General features: G+C 42.8%; 1 protein-coding gene across 1 annotated transcript in view; it reads left to right on the forward strand.

The window, feature by feature from the left end:
- LOC108803319 (protein phosphatase Slingshot homolog) overlaps positions 1 to 16,226 on the forward strand; it is a 33,558-nt gene that overhangs the window by 6,750 nt on the left and 10,582 nt on the right. The window contains exons 2-11 of the mRNA XM_018575166.1: positions 2,826 to 2,863; positions 3,038 to 3,203; positions 4,626 to 4,744; positions 6,975 to 7,046; positions 7,856 to 7,921; positions 8,990 to 9,178; positions 10,680 to 10,761; positions 12,523 to 12,651; positions 14,119 to 14,165; positions 14,681 to 14,827. Of these exons, the coding sequence (XP_018430668.1) occupies positions 2,826 to 2,863; positions 3,038 to 3,203; positions 4,626 to 4,744; positions 6,975 to 7,046; positions 7,856 to 7,921; positions 8,990 to 9,178; positions 10,680 to 10,761; positions 12,523 to 12,651; positions 14,119 to 14,165; positions 14,681 to 14,827 (1,055 nt within the window). The remainder of the gene's footprint in view (positions 1 to 2,825; positions 2,864 to 3,037; positions 3,204 to 4,625; positions 4,745 to 6,974; positions 7,047 to 7,855; positions 7,922 to 8,989; positions 9,179 to 10,679; positions 10,762 to 12,522; positions 12,652 to 14,118; positions 14,166 to 14,680; positions 14,828 to 16,226) is intronic.

The raw sequence follows: 16,226 nt of genomic DNA on the forward strand, positions 1-16,226 counted from the left end.
ATATATATATATAGTGTGTGTCATATAATAATTCTACATCATACCTTTTTACAAATCTGTCATTTACATGTAACTACTATTTTTAGTTCTCTCTCCCATGACACTTGTCATTTAGGTTTATGGTTTTAACTTTGCATAAAACCGGAAGAACGTTCAGTTAGAAAAAAGGAAAGAAAACAATAACAAAACCAGAAAGATTTGACTACACAACACTGACACCCTGGAGAAGCAAATTGCAGATTTACCGCAAAATGCAGAGCGTGCAGTAAAGAAGCGGCGTACAAAGCCGCTACTAAGACACGCCAAACAATACAATGTGAGCTCAGCCAGTGCTTTGAGAAGTTGAAAATGTCTGATCTCCGTCTTGCCCTTTGGATATAGAAAAGAAGCTGTTTTGTTCCTGGGGCAACAAAGACATTGATTTGTTGTTGTTGTGTTTTTGTTTTTTTCTTTGAGACACATTCAGTAGGAAATTATTTTCCAAGTCTCAGATGTAAAAGTTCCTATAAACCCTTCCACCGTCTAGTCAGCAACCCAGTGTGATTCGAGGATCGGGTCATTTAGGGCTAACTCTGGGATTTTTTTTTTTTTAAAAAGCTCCGGCTGCAATCTGGAGATGAGACCCACAATACCGCTTTTTCTCCACTAGATCCTTCAGATTGAGAGACATCCAGCTTCACTCTTCCTTGAGGATCGGTTCCTTTAGGGCTAACTGAGGGGGTTGACTACAAGGGGTTTTTTGGCTCTAGCCGGCCTGTGACAATGAAACTGTCACAGGTCGGCTCATTAGATCGGGAAGTGAGCAAAACACATACCGGCGCTCGCTCACTTCTCTATCCTGTCACTGCAGAGACCCACAATACCACTTTTTCTCCACTAGATGTCCTCAGTCCTTCAGATTGAGAGACACCCAGCTTCACTCAACCTGGAAAGCTGAGGACATACTGTGAATGCAGGGTGTTACCACAGCCATGTGCAATGGCATAGGTTTCACTGGCCCGACTTCACCTTGAGCTCCTGTATATGGGCGCTGTTCCTCCTCATTATGCCACATCTAAGCAAATCTGAACCAGGAAGAACAAGCACAGCTCCTGTGGGGTTTTCCCTGTTTTACAGAAGCTGTGCTTTCACTTTATTACAATTGCTTGGAAGGTTGTTAAGAATAGACAATTAAACCGATTTCGAAATCCACAGAATCACAAGCAGCGGTCCAACATGCCCCCTGAATTTGAGGGCTGTTTAATGGAGTACTGTGCAGGAACCCCTGGAGATCTAGCCTGCTTTGCTCTGTGTTGAGCAATGGTTCGGATCTCCAGCGTGCTGCGTGCACAATGGTCAAATAAAAATAAAAAAGTAAACACTGACACATCCTTTACTGTTTACGAAGCCTGATGGGAATGAAGTCATAAAAATTAAAGGTTGAGTTGGATGTATAACATTGTCTTGTATTTAATTAAACTGTGGCTTCTCTTAAGTATAAAAGAAAGCATTATAGGAATGTATGTAAGCTGGTACAGTGCCATGTTATGGTATGACCCGGTCTAGTACGTCATTTGATGGAACCTTACATAGCAGAAATCTGGAAGCAGTCATTTGCAGGGCTTCTGCATCATTTTGAAGGCCCTGATTGGCTGGAATTTTACTTGATGATAGATGTAACTGGATGTTAGTTGCAGGAGAGAGATACAATTTAATAAAACACAATTTCTGTAGAGCATTATACATATAACGCTGGAGAATATCCCTGCCTGTACTACAATGGCCATATGATGAGAGATCATATGGCAGGTTACAAGTGGCAGTTGATGAGTTGCTGTAACCTCATATGGCACCAGCTTATGCAAGACCCCACTACATGTGACAGTTGATCATTCCATTTCCTGTTACAGACGTCCGTTAATGAGAGGTTCAGTAGCCAATATTAGTAGCTGTTAGTGGGATGGGTTAACCTGCCCAATTTTAAAACATCCTGTTATGTGTGATAGGTGAGCTTGAGAGATCCTCTGGCTTTTTATAGGTGGCAGTTGGAGGTCACATTATGAGTGGTTCTTCAAGAGAAAACCCGTTGAATGTGATAGTTGAGGGCGAGGGATCCACTTAGAACCTGTTAAAACGGCAATTGATGGGGAATCCAGAAGTCTACTGATGGGAGCACCCATGTCCTATTATAGTTGGCGGTTCATGAGAGATCTCATTATGAGACAGCTGATGATGAAAGATCTCAAAACCTTTTACAAGTAGGAATGAAGATAGATCCAGTAACGCATTTCAGGTACCAATTCACATTCAGTTCCATTATATATGGCAGTGATTGGTGTGATATTGGATGTCATTTTACAAGTGGCAGTTCATGAGAAATAGTTGAGGTGAGGAAATCCCATTATCTGTTCTTGTTGGCAGTTCCTGAGAGATCCCATTAGGGGCAGTTGAAGAGAGGACTGGTGTCTCATTATGAGGGCCAGTCGATGGGAGATGCAATTATATATAGCATGGCAGTTGACGGTAGGAGATCCTGTGACCTGATAAAATTGGTAGTTGAGAGATCCACAAAACTATCCCAAGCGGCACTTAGATCTTGTAACCCATTCACTTTTTTTTTACCTTTTAACAAATTGTTACCACAGACACAGATTTGTTTTGGTAAGAATGACTAACAATTTTTTGGACGATTTCTTAAGGGAACGTAATATACAGGGGTACAGGTACTCCTAGAATGATATCCTAATAGGTTGGACTTGATGGACTAATGTCTTTATTCAAACTCAAATACTATGTAACTATGTAACAATGGCCATTCTGAGTTTGTTTATGTTTTTTTTCTGTAGGAAGATGCGAAAAACCGAAGAAAACGCATGCAGAGAAGGTGAGCAAAGGAGCAGTGTTCTCTCTTCACTTTCTTTCTGTTCCTTTCTTATGTCAGACTCTATACAGACCCTTTCTGCTGGACATGTATCTCTGCGCTAAAGTGTTCTTATAGCTTGTCTTTCTCTGACCGTTCCCAACCTGTCCCTGAAAATCTGCAATTTCCATCACACAGACAGAGCTTTGTCATGGTCAAAGGGGCTGCCCTATTACTCCAGTTTGAGGAGGAGCCAGAAGAGGTTAAAAAGCCAGAACCCTCACAGACTGCTGGCCCTAGTGAGCAGGAGCTTCATTTACAGGCCATGCTGAGACTTCTACGGGCCGAGGACACTTTAAAACTGGTGAGCCATTTTTTCCTTCCTGTTCTCCAGACTATTTAAGGGGGTGTCACAAACAAAGTCCCCTTCACCATATCTGGTGGAGTTGAACCTTCACCCTGGATGGGTTTACTAAATGTTATACCTCCTGAGATATCCAAACCCAAGGAGAAATTGGTGGCATTTCTTCAAGCTTCAGCTAGATGGACCATTGGAAAAAGAACTTAAGCTCTCCGGAAACACAGTCCATATTAAACTAAAAAACATCCATACTTCTGAAGACATCCTTCACAAATGACTTGCCAAAATGTGAAGGTATCTGGCGTCTGTAATAAAATAATCAATTTTGCCAAAGCCTTCCATACTTCATGGACCTTTTATGACTTAAACTACAAATCTCCCATCCCAACCTGGGCCGCAATTTAAAGACTTTTTTTTACCCACTTACCCAACCAACCTGGTTCAGCCCAAGACTAACCTAATATAATTCCCAGGAGTGTAACATTTGAACTCTATTGGTCACATTGTAACCCTACATATGACCCATTAATATTGTACATTAGCCTATCTCGGTCTTATGTTTGCAATATAAAAGACTCAAAAAAATGTTGACTGGTCTCTAACCAGTAAAATACTGAATGTGGAATGCTCCCTTAAGGAAACCCTGTTCCCAAACTATTAGTTTTAACAACAATCTTTCCCATTAGGTGCATTTTATGTATCTTATGAATGTTATTTACCTGTAAAGGCCTCCCTCGTGTAGACATCCAAAGCCCTGAGACTTCTGCTGGGCACCACCATCTTGTATACCTGTAAAGGCCTTCCTCGTGTAAACATCCAAAAGCCCTGAGACTTCTGCTGGGCACCACCATCTTGTATACCTGTAAAGGCCTTCCTCGTGTAAACATCCAAAAGCCCTGAGACTTCTGCTGGGCACCACCATCTTGTATACCTGTAAAGGCCTTCCTCGTGTAAACATCCAAAAGCCCTGAGACTTCTGCTGGGCATCTTGTATGTAATGTCAGCAGACTCAGAGCTGTCAATCTGTGGTATTCCCCTTCACCAGCAGCTCCATAAAAGGTTATGTAGAAGGGTGAAGGCTGGAGGAGCTGGGCCAACACAACAGTAAACACCCCCCAGAAAAAGAGAGCGCTATAATGTGCAAGGAGGGAAGATGCTGTGCTATGGGATTGACTCTTACTGGAGTGGTCAAATTCCCTAGCAAGTTTAATGGCACATTGCGAATGAATACAAAATTGTTTGAGGAAAAACTTGCTGCAATAAAGTGTTTAAAGTACTTAATTTTTCCATACTTTTAGCTGAATTTTTTTAAGTTGGTGCCAGGGCCTTTTTAAGTAGGAACATACTAAATGTAATTATATCCTTGAGAGTTTTGCTCTGTTCTAGTTAACAACTCAAGATGCGCTTATTATCTCTCCACCTCAGGCTGTCCGGCTGGAGCCTGTCCGGTCCTGTCTAACCAGATATCTGTTAGTGGTTTCCTCTGTGGGAAGGACCAATGAGGAACAGACCATTCTGCTGGGTGTTGACTTTCCGCATGATGGGTAAGGCTTTCTAATAATACCATTGAAAAAGACACTTTACTAATAGACACTGCTGTTGTATGAGAAGCAAGAAAGTCAGATCAAAAAGTATGCCTCAGTGGCCACTAATCCAAGAGTGAGTTAGGAATGGGGTGCTGGGCCATATACTTTCTCTAGTCGCACAGGAGCAATATTGTGGCTTGATGGTTCCGTTCCAGTAGCTCTTCACAAAACGGGGTCATCCATTTAGGGGGTTGGGGCTGCTTTTACTTGTACAAATGCTGAACTGCTGGCCAAGGTCTTGAGTACAGGGGCTATGAGTTTAAAGTCTATCACTAAGTTGCTGTTCATTGCTTAAGCCCTGACCGCCGAAACACGTTGGTTGCGTATATTTCCTTGCTGTCATTTGGGGAGCCAATAAAGGTTTTTCGGACCTCTGAGACAATTATCCGGCTCTTTTTTAAGTCTTCACTCAGTGGCCACTTAAAACCATAATGCATTTATCCTTCCCCCCACCCTCTCACTGACTGGTGCCCAAGATGGGATGTAAACAAAAACTGGAGGCCACAGCCGCTGGATTGAGGCAAGTATGCATCTAAGGAGGGGGAAGGTGGGGCAGCTTAGGTCAGGGGGGGATCAGTGTACTTTGTTTTGAAGTGCGCTAATCCTTAAAATTTGAGTAAGGGTCACTTTAAACATTCACATTGAATCCATTGAAATGGCACACAAGCAAAGTGTGCATGTTTATATCCTGGGTAGGCAACTCAACTTTGTCTAATATGAACTATACCCAGAATGCCAACCTAGTGAGCAGTCCTTCCCTGGAGATTGTTGGGTATCTGCACAAGTCTGGCACAGCCAACAGACAAATTGTTTCTCAGCTTGACTTTAAAAGGCCAGATTGGGTGATGATCATCTCATATCCATGTACACTCATCAAGCAATGTATTAGGAACAATTGTATACCTGTTTATTCATAGAGTAAGTCAACATTTATCAGACCAGGCTACATCTCTGTCCACTTTTGGTGACTTTGTGCTCACTGCAGCTTCAGCTTTCTGAAGAACTCAATGTGGTCTTCTTCTGTTGTAGCCCATCTGCCTCAAGGTTCCATGGGTTGCCCATTCTGAGATGCTTTACTGCTCACCACAGTTGTGAAGAATGATTATTTGAGTTACTCTAGCCTTCCTGCAAGCCCAGTCCAATCTGGCTATTTGTCCTTTGTAGCCCATCTGCCTCAAGGTTCCATGAGTTGCCCATTCTGAAATGCTTTACTGCTCACCACAGTCGTGAAGAAGAAGAATGGTTATTTGAGTTACCCTAGCCTTCCTGCAAGCCCAGTCCAATCTGGCCATTTAGTCTTTTGTAGCCCATCTGCCTCAAGGTTCTATGGGTTGCCCATTCTGAGATGCTTTACTGCTCACCACAGTTGTGAAGAATGGTTATTTATTTGAGTTACACTAGCCTTTCTGTCAGCTCAAACCAGTCTGGCCATTCTCTTCTGACCTCTCATCAACAAGGCATTTCCATCTCTACAGAACTCCTCAATCTGAGGAAATTCTGAAACATTTGTCCCAGATGATCAGCAGTTACAGAAATACCCAAACCGGCCCATCTGCTACAATCGATCATGACCTCATGATCATTAACTGAGTCTCCTGGCCGGTATCTGCATAATTCCATGAATTGTGCTGCTGCTGTTTCAGGATTGACTGATGAAATAATTGCATTCATTAGTTTGAATGAGTTACAGTTACCATACTGATGTTACAAACCATTTATGACTGTTTGACTTCTAGATCGGCTGGGGGTCTTTGGTAGACGCTCTATGGAGTAAGGCCCCATTCACACAGGGTATTTTGGGATTCCTGCGGCAGGAATCCCAGGTGCCCCTTTCAGATTTGGCCGCTGTACACATTGAAGTTAATGACAGGGTGATAGCGGCCACATCTGTGAGTGGCAGTCTGGATGTAATCATGCATGGTATGATTACATGCAGCTCGGGATAGATGATTGTCCCTGGATGCAGAGTAGATGTGTCTACAGAAGTGAGAATAGAAGAACACAGGTGTTAGGATTAGTATTAGAGATGGACATTATGCACTACCCAATGTATATGATATATATGTTTTTATTAAGAGGGACTTACAAACAAGGTAAAGTGATGTTTGTGTCCTGTGTATGTTACATTTTATGATTCTAAATGTTCCTATGACACACAAATTATAACTGATCTTCTCCACTTTCATAGCTCTGACGCCTGCACCATTGGCTCCGTTCTGCCGATATGGAGTAATACACAGGTCTTCATAGATGGAGATGGGTAAGTTCTGTCAATACTAAAATCCGCCAGTTAAAGGAGTTGTAAAGTCCCAGCATATAATGTCCTGTTACAAGTCTGTGAAGGTTCTCTTTCATGGTATATCTGTAAAAAAAAAAAGTCAAGGCAACTGGACTTGCTGTATTTTTCTTGAAGACGTTTCACTGGTCATCCAACCAGCTTTCTTAATTCAGAATGAGAAAGCTGGTTGGATGACCAGTGAAACGTCTTCAAGAAAAATACAGCAAGTTCAGTTGCCTTGACTTATTTTTTTTACAGATGTCCTGTTATAACATCAGCATTGTAATAGGAATACATATTAGAGTTGTTTTAGATAATGCAATCAAAGCTTACTAGAAAAAAATCACTTATGTACTCAGTGTTGACTTCCGTGAGCCCTTCACGTCCAACAACGTCCTGGATTCCCAGTGTGCTTTCCGTCTCTTACCCTGCTGCTTGATGTGACGCAATCTTGATTTCTATAAGTTATGCATGATGGGATATATAAGGTTATATATCCCATCATGCATTGCTTTCAGCAAGCAGTGATGATGTTACATTGTGGGAAGTTCAGATGGCATAGAGTGGTGACACAGGAAGTGCATATTCACAGGGCTAAAATGGTGTCAGTGCATTGAGGGAGTACATTGCATGGGCATCTTCAATAAGTACCTTTATAAACTTCTATCTAGAATCAGGAGTGGGGAAGTTATGGAAATTTAATATAGAATACATATTTATTTTTTGTTTTTTGACCATCAATACCCTTTATTAGGCTTCGGATATTTTAATCTCCTCCATTGTTTCTTTAGCGGATTCAGCGTTACAATCGGGATGGATGTCCGGTCATTTAAACCTATATCTGTTCAAACAATGTGGTAGGTTTAACATTACATTACTTATTGAATATTCCAGCTATTCTTCCTGTATAATAGTCCACTACATTGGCTGTTCCTACATGTCATGTTCTATTGCATTCTGTGAATAGCTCTGTCTGTAGCATTGAAAGCTCATTCTTGGTGTGTAAGTATGCTTGCACATTATGGTAAAAGTTCACATTGCCTTTTACAGCTTTACTTCTGCTTTAAAAGGAGAAGTATTGGGAGAGTAACATGTACTTTTCCCAATACTAAGAGCCAGCATGTGACCCTACAGGTGTACAGGATCAATAGATCGAGAGGTGAGCGATCACAAACTGCTTGCGGCCTTCTCCATGCAGCGTGGTGACTGTCAGTCACGGCTCCCCCCAGGGATTGCCCCCTCCCCTCCATTCCTCCAGAACTCATGAGAGGGGAGGGGGTCGGGCACTGCTGGCTCTGGCTCTGGCTCTAGAGAGCCAGCATTGTCACCCTAGTACAGGATAACATAGGGGAGGTGTTCTATAGTCCACAGAGAGATCTGGGAACAATGTAACTGATAACAGTACAGCACAGGCATTTATCAGCTAACATGATTTTGGTCAAGATCAGCAGAATCAATTCTTATGGAACAGAAACAAACAAAATACTTCAATGGCATATATAACGGACCAAATACAAGTTTGTTAGAGTTCACAAACACTTTGGGGTCTATTTATAGACAATTTGCAGGGCCTGTGGCCCTGGGAATCTCTGTGAATGTTCGTTCTGTGCAGATAGAGGAAAAAACAAATGTTATTGTTATATTTTCTTTATAGATGGAATGTATTTTTCAAATTTCATCTTGTAATACCACATTATGGCCTATAGATGGAGATGAGGAAAAGTATTTATTTGTCTGTGCTCCTCAGCTCCATCTAGTGGCCATAATACAGTATTACAAGAATACATTCCATGTGTAAAGAAAATATAACAAGACTGTTTTTTTTCATCCATTCGCACCACTTTGTTATAGTCACTGGTTGTGTGCATCCATTCTTCGCACCATTTTATGTTATAGTCACTGGTTGTGATGTGTTTTGATTGCAGGTCTCTTCTTCAGGTGCTCCACAAAGCCTGCGAAGCGGCAGAGTTCTCTAACTACATCCCCGGCAACTTTGTCCATTGTGGGCTGGCATATTACCAGGATCACCGATGTTCACCCCAGAACTGCGTTAACGTTTGGGCAGCCACAGCAGACCTAACCTCTGTGCGGAGAGATGCCACCACCAAAGAGAGGTCAGAGAACATGGAGTAAAATTATAGATCAAGGAGACGGTTTAAAGCTTACCACACACATATACTGTACCTTATCAGTCCTCAAATGTTGTGGCTGCATTACTTTTTCCTTTTCAGGCTTTTCTTTTATTTTCACCTGGCGGTCCTGCCAGTAACACACTTACTGTCCCATTGACAATGCTCGCTCAATGTCCTGTGTATAGAGGAGCAGCATCGTCACCTTGTGACCGGACATGTGTTAGGACTCTAAGACATCTTCCCCTCTCCTCCATCACCATAAAGCTCACCACACACACGTTCCAGTCTGAATGTAAAATTTTCCTTTAGATCTACCAACAACAAGGTAGTGTGAGGGCCTGCCAGATTGGATGCAGATTGACTGGATAGTTTAGGTAGGTCCGCCTTTTACATAGTTTTGGTAAATCTACATTTGATTGTACAGTCAGATTGTAACATTATGTAACAATCTTTAATTGGTGCTCTTAGTAACACACACACACGATTGACCTGTGTCTTTATTCAGCCTCAACAACTATGTAATATGCACTTAACATAGGTGGAAGGTGTTCTGTAGTCCATTGAGCAGGATAGGGCAGGGCTGATAACACTACTTGTTATTTCAGTGCAGCTCACGCGAAGTGCACAGGTAGTTAGGAGCTCACTGGATTTCTGTCAGGTCCAGTGAGGGGTTTTCTGTACTTGCAGTGTATTTTAAGAGACAAAACATGGGGGAATTTGCAGGTATTAAAAGAGAACTATGGGGTAAGTGTTTTTTCCCATAGTTCTCCTAAGGGTCACGGGAGGACATAAACTAGCGTCCTCCTGTGACCCAAAGCTCAGTATATTGCGAGCTATGGCTCGCAGTATACTGAGACGCCGCAGCCGGGACGGATCCCGACATAACTGTAGAGATCCACCCAGCTGCGTGATTGACAGCTGGCTCTGCCTATCTAGAGGCAGAGCCAGCTGTACCCACCCCCTCCCCCGTCCATTCCACCAGCCAGCGCTGGAGGATTGGGGAGGGGGGGATTCCCTACAGGGAGCCGTGAGTGACAGTCACGGCTCTCTGCAGAGAAGTGAGCGAGCGCCGGTATGTGTTCGCTCTCTTCCCAATCTACTGAGCCAACCTGTGACAGTTTCATTGTCACACGTCTGCTCGAACTATGAGGATGAGTGAAAATCACTCACCTCATAGTTCTCCTTTTTTAAATGTTTTTTTATTTTTCCTTCGACATTCCTTGCCAGTCAGGCACCCCACTGCACTTAAGAAACGCAGCTGCCTACCATGCGTTGTGCTGTATCGGGCAAATGGTGCATGTCCAATTTTCACCACTGTCCATTGTGGTGCATTAGCAATTTATTCAAAGTGGATAGATAAATGTAAATAGGTGTTGGGGTAACTGGGATTTCATAACCAGGGGATAAAGGAGGATATTCCAGCTGTTTGTAAAAAAATACATGTGTTTTTCCCAAATATATTCATTTTGCCTCTTGATTGCAGAGAGGAGAATGAGAAGATCATCCGAAGAAAACTGCGAGATATCTTGCGGGAAAGCGACCTTGAGAATATAACATCTAAGCAGGTGAATGGGCCAGCACGCATCGAGACACATGCAGATAGACATTCCCACATGAGTCTTCCTCAAATCTGAATGAGCATAACCAACAGTGTTTAAAAAAAAAAAACACCAGACCTGGATATGTATTGCTTTTTCAACTGCCAGAATCAAAATATGATCATATTCTGCTAATCCTGATATAATACAACTACATTCATAACAAGTGTCTACCAAAATGGATAAAAAAATAACCATCAAGTAGATACCAAACACGTCTATGCAATTATGTCCAGAAGGCAAATTGACTGCATTACATCTAATAGGCGATGTGTGTTTCCAGTTTATGTGTATGGTCTTCGTCAATTCGTGATATGTTGGCTGTCGGACTATAAAACATGGTCATCTGGAAATATTGATGCATTTATAAGTTTCTGAGCTTGAGGGCATGTCCACTGAATTATCATAAACCACTTAGAGACACAATGCTTGGTTATGTCATTTCTATAAACACCATATGGAGGGTCAACAAAAAGGTGCTGCACATCGTGACAATAGACCTTAATCCACTTGCCTTTGCATCCCTATATAGTACCTTTTTGAAAGTAGTGATGATATAGCCTGTGCAGTGGGAAGAGCTGTGGGTGGGATTCCCACTACAGGCTGCCTGCAGAAAATTTACAGATGGGGCAGATAGGAGACCAATAAGGAGAGAGAGTCTTTATTACAGGAAGCTCCTGGACAAAAGTAATATGCAGGAGATGTTTCATAGGGGACCTTTAGGCCTCATTCACACTGCCTAGAGTCGGCCTGTACAGATCCGTGCGGCTTGTAAGGCCATATCGGGCCGTTCCCGGGAAGGAAAGGTGCTGCGTGTGATTGTACACAGCAGCCTTCTTCTCTATGGGAGTACGCGGCTGTATGCTCACCCAAGCTGCACATCCAAGCGGGTGTCTGTACTCATACGCAGACAGGATGGATCCTCTCTGCGTCCGAGCACAGACACCCAATCCCGCGCGGATATGCAGTTCGGGTGAGCGTACGGCCGCGTCCTCCCATAGGGAAGAACAGGCTGCTGCGTACAATCACATGCAGCACCTGTCTTTCCCAAGAATGGCCCAATATGGCCGTGCACGCCGCACAGATCTGTACGGGCCGACTCTAAAGGTGGCCATGCACTTTACATTCATTGCAAGACCTTAGTCTTGCGATGGTTGTAAAGTAATGTAAAAACCGTACGTATTTTCGGCTGGTTTTCGAACATGCTCCTTAGACAAAAGACGTGCGACCGTACAGTAAAAACGGTCGCATGCCTTCCACACACTTTGCCATTATCGTACGATCGCGGGATTTCCCGCGATTATCGTGCGATAATCGCACAGTATATGGGCACCTTAAGCCGTGTGAATGAGGCCTTAGGGTGAGCTGTAACTGAGGGCACGTGCTGTAGAGAAATCTGGACTTTATGGCTACTGGTAGGCAATCAAGGTAAACTATACTATGTATAATATGGCAGGTTACTGTTGCTGACCTCTACTGAAAATGCTAGTTGCTTGGCTCATACTAACTCAATGGTACTCGGCTATGGCAACTCTCATTTTCAGGAGGATGTCAGCAGTGGCAACCTGTAATTTTTTTTTATGAGGAACTCCGCTGCAAGGGATTTATTAATCGTAATGTTGTATTTATTATTTAATAGAACCAAGAACGGTGTACCAAGTGCAGTAATCCATAACAACTAACTAATGTGAAACATGAAATCTGATGTAGCTGTGTTCTTTATTCTAGGTCCGGAATGCTCTGGAGCAGCATACACATTGCAATTTGCAGGATTACACCGAGTTCATTGATAACGAGATGATAATGATCCTGGCACAAATGGACCGGCCCTCAGAGATCTTCCCCTACTTGTATTTGGTATAGTCTGATTGACAGCTCGCTCTCTTTTTTTTTTGTCAGCCAATGCAAAGAATCAAATGACAGATGGCTGTTGATTGGTTGTTCTGGGTAGCACAGAGCACTTACCTAAAGGGCTTGTTAACACCAGGTCTGTTGCGCTGTATATCTTTTTGCGTGCAATACATGTTCAGTGGTGTGCAGAAAAACGAAGCTCGACAGACAGGGTGTAAACAAGCCCTTAAAGCGACCTGTTGCTAAACAGAAATGCTCCAACAAAGCATACCCTGTAAAGAAAATATGCATTTACTTGCTGGGGAAAACTGACCTTCCATGAAAAGTGATCCCTCAAAGTCCCATGGGAAGCCAACTTTTCATGAATGTAAATCTTGGTCCCCCACGGAGCCCAGTGGTGCCGCCTGCTAATCTTCATGTTACAGGATAGATCTGGGTGGGCACTCCGGCCCTCAGCTGCATTTTAACTACAAATCCTGACATGCCTCTGCCTCTAGGGGTCATGCCTGTAACTGTCCGTCTTGCAATAACTCATGAGACTTATAGTTCTGCAACAGCTGGAGTAATGTTGTGGAGGTCAGCAGGAGCAATGTCAGAGATCCAGATAAACACTCCTGTGTCAGTTTCACAGCAGACCTTGGGGAAGATTTCCCAGCAACGGAGGGGTGTTAAGTGGTGTGGGCAGCAGGAGTGGTAAGGTTCTTCTTTATAGGTATGTGGCCACATTTTTTTACCTTTTGTGACAGGTTCTCTTTAATCCCTTCATCAGCATGTACCTCTTATCAACAGTGTATTCTGTCCCTTCATTATGGGTGTTATACCATTTAGACTGCTTGCAATCCCCAGGTGGGAGTTGTTGTGTTCAGCTCCTTGGTCAGTGCAAGTACAAGTATACCGTGCTGTGATAGCGGCCATGGGCATGTACTGTATGTGTCAATAGCCAGTGTAAATCTATGACGTGGTGCAGAAATGGATGTAGTTCTACAAAGACTAATCTAAAAGGAGTATTTTTTTATCCTCATGTCTCACTTTTCCTAAGAACATTGTTATTTGTGAATCTTTTCCAAAATGTCTTCCTTGGAGATCCTGCCAGTAACACAACTTCCTGTTGCAGGCTGACAAAGCTGAGCCACTGCCTCGCAATTTTCAGCAGCATTGTCAGCCTGCTATGCACGCTGGTTGGCAGTTGGGCAGCCCAAGGTGTATGGCAGGCTGACAATGCTGCGGATAATTGCATGGCAGGGGATTGACGTTGTCGGCCTACAACAGGCCACTTTTCCCTCACTTCCTGTCTGGTAAAAGAGAACAGCTTCCTCACTGAGCCCTTTAAAGCAGTACTGAAGTTAAATCAAGTTTTCGGCTTGACATAGACAAAAACACTTGCATGATGTCACCTATGTACATGGATCTGTTGGTGGTCGTAGTTGATAAACATGGTTCTAAAGCCCGTGCTGTCTGTTGGGTGTGTTTCAGGGTTCTGAATGGAACGCTTCAAATTTGGAAGAACTTCAGAAGAATAGGTGAAATATATTTTGTTAGTCCAATAAGAAAGGTATCATTGCATACTACAATACTCCGTTTTGTTTTTATATATATATATAACTATATTAAGGGGCTAATTTATAAAAGTTCTGCCCATCGTTCTTCGCACGGCACTAGCACCCCTCCATGGGGATGACAACTATAGGAGTTTCCTATACTTGTCAGCGCCATCAGGGGGAGCTAAACACCAGAACACAAATGTAGTCATCACCTCTTACTTGTCCTTTTTAGATGTTGTGGTTGCATTAGTTTTATTTTTATGGTCTTTTTTCCTTTTATTAGTTGGTGATCCTAAAAGTATCACCCTCCCTGTCCTAGGATAAGAGAACAGGTTTACCGTGGGAGCGTTCATTGAACAGATATAACAAAATGATTTCAATGGTATATTTAATAGACTTAAAGGGAACAAATAAGAGCAGTTCAGTGTTTGGATTTACATTTCCTATAATGTGTTTGTTTGTTTGTTTGTTTGTTTGTTTTTGTTCTTGTCCAGGGTTACACACATACTTAACGTCACTCGAGAAATTGACAACTTCTTCCCCGAGACTTTCAAATATATAAATATTAGAGTTCTGGATGAAGAGAGCACCAACCTTCTGCCGTACTGGAAAGAGACCCACAGATTTATTTCCACCGCCAAGTAAGTCAAATCTCCACACAAGCCAAAGTACTTTTCAAGATGGGCAGGAGGCATCTGCCTGTAGATTGCAATGTGGGGACCCAGCGGTCATGTACTTGGATGCAGAGCCCGAGATGACAATGGTGGCTTTTAGATGACAGTGACGGCCCCTCTTACTGCTTTAGTCCAAACACTCATGAGTGGGTGGGCAGGGAATGTTGGCAGGATAGAGTGGCACAAGAGCCGATAATGGAATGTTGGGGTTGGTCGGGCTTTGGAATGATGTCTTCGAGCAGGTTGAGGTATAAGGATAGAGCAGGTCACCAATGGAGTCGGGAAGCAAGCTGGGTCAGCAGCATGCAGGCAAGAAGTGTCAACAGCAAAGTCTTCGTTGGGGACAGGTCAGCGAAACGAGATAGCGGGAGATATCACCACGGAATCCTGCATTCCCTGTGAAATAGTTTGGAATGGCACTGACACCATCACATCAGCGAGGCTTGCTGCATCATTGAGGGCCTCCAAGCCCAGTGAAGAAGGGAGACTTCAGAATCGGTGAGTATTTGAATAAAAAAAACCAATATACAGGTTGGGGAACCTTCACTGGAAGGTGACTGGGTGTACCAATCCCAGAGTTATGCTTTACCTCTATGTTTTCCTGCGTCTCTCGATGGCTAACATGATATAACGCTATGATTCCCGAGAACAGTCCATGATGGAGTTGCACAGTAACATCTAGTCTTATTTTGCATCTTCTCATTTCTGACTTGACATTCCCATCGTGTTTCTAGCTTGAATGGCTGTCTCGCTTCACGCAAAGGAGGTTATGGGTAGAAGTACCTCTGTCCTCTGCCTGCTTTCCTGGTCTGACTTCTACTTATCCTGGGATCTTCTCTAGTCTGCTGCCTTCCCCAATACTCCACAGGGTTCGTTCTTCGCCTCGCTTTGCTGCATGCTGTGCTTTGTGTTTTATGTTGGTGGTGTGTTTTGTGGTCTGTTCTGTATTTCAGTACTGTCCTCTTTTCTTGAGTTTCCTTTTTAATTTAAAATTTTTGTTTTTACACTTACTACTTTCTTGTTTTTTGTTTCTTTTATGGATGCCCTCACTCTATCCATTAACAATACCCCACGTGGCAAAAAAAAATAATGCCATGTAGCAAACGTGACACCTTTTGGCTATATAAACAGTAGAGGGTGAATATTCTTTTGTTATAATTATACATAATTGCTAAGACAAAATGTTATATTATTGTAAAGCTGCCCATCTTCTACAGAGAGGGTGTTCTTGATTTTATAGAAACCTAACTGGGCAAATATAATAGGGGTGAATAATGAGGATGGTAATGGTACTGCTCTTGAAACAGAATGTACGTAAAGATTCTTGTGTGCTTCATATATAAATATTAAAATAATATATAAATGC

The sequence above is a fragment of the Nanorana parkeri genome, unplaced genomic scaffold (assembly GCF_000935625.1).
Source record: "Nanorana parkeri isolate BGI_ZX_2015 unplaced genomic scaffold, ASM93562v1 scaffold3599, whole genome shotgun sequence".
Classification (NCBI taxonomy): domain Eukaryota; kingdom Metazoa; phylum Chordata; class Amphibia; order Anura; family Dicroglossidae; genus Nanorana; species Nanorana parkeri.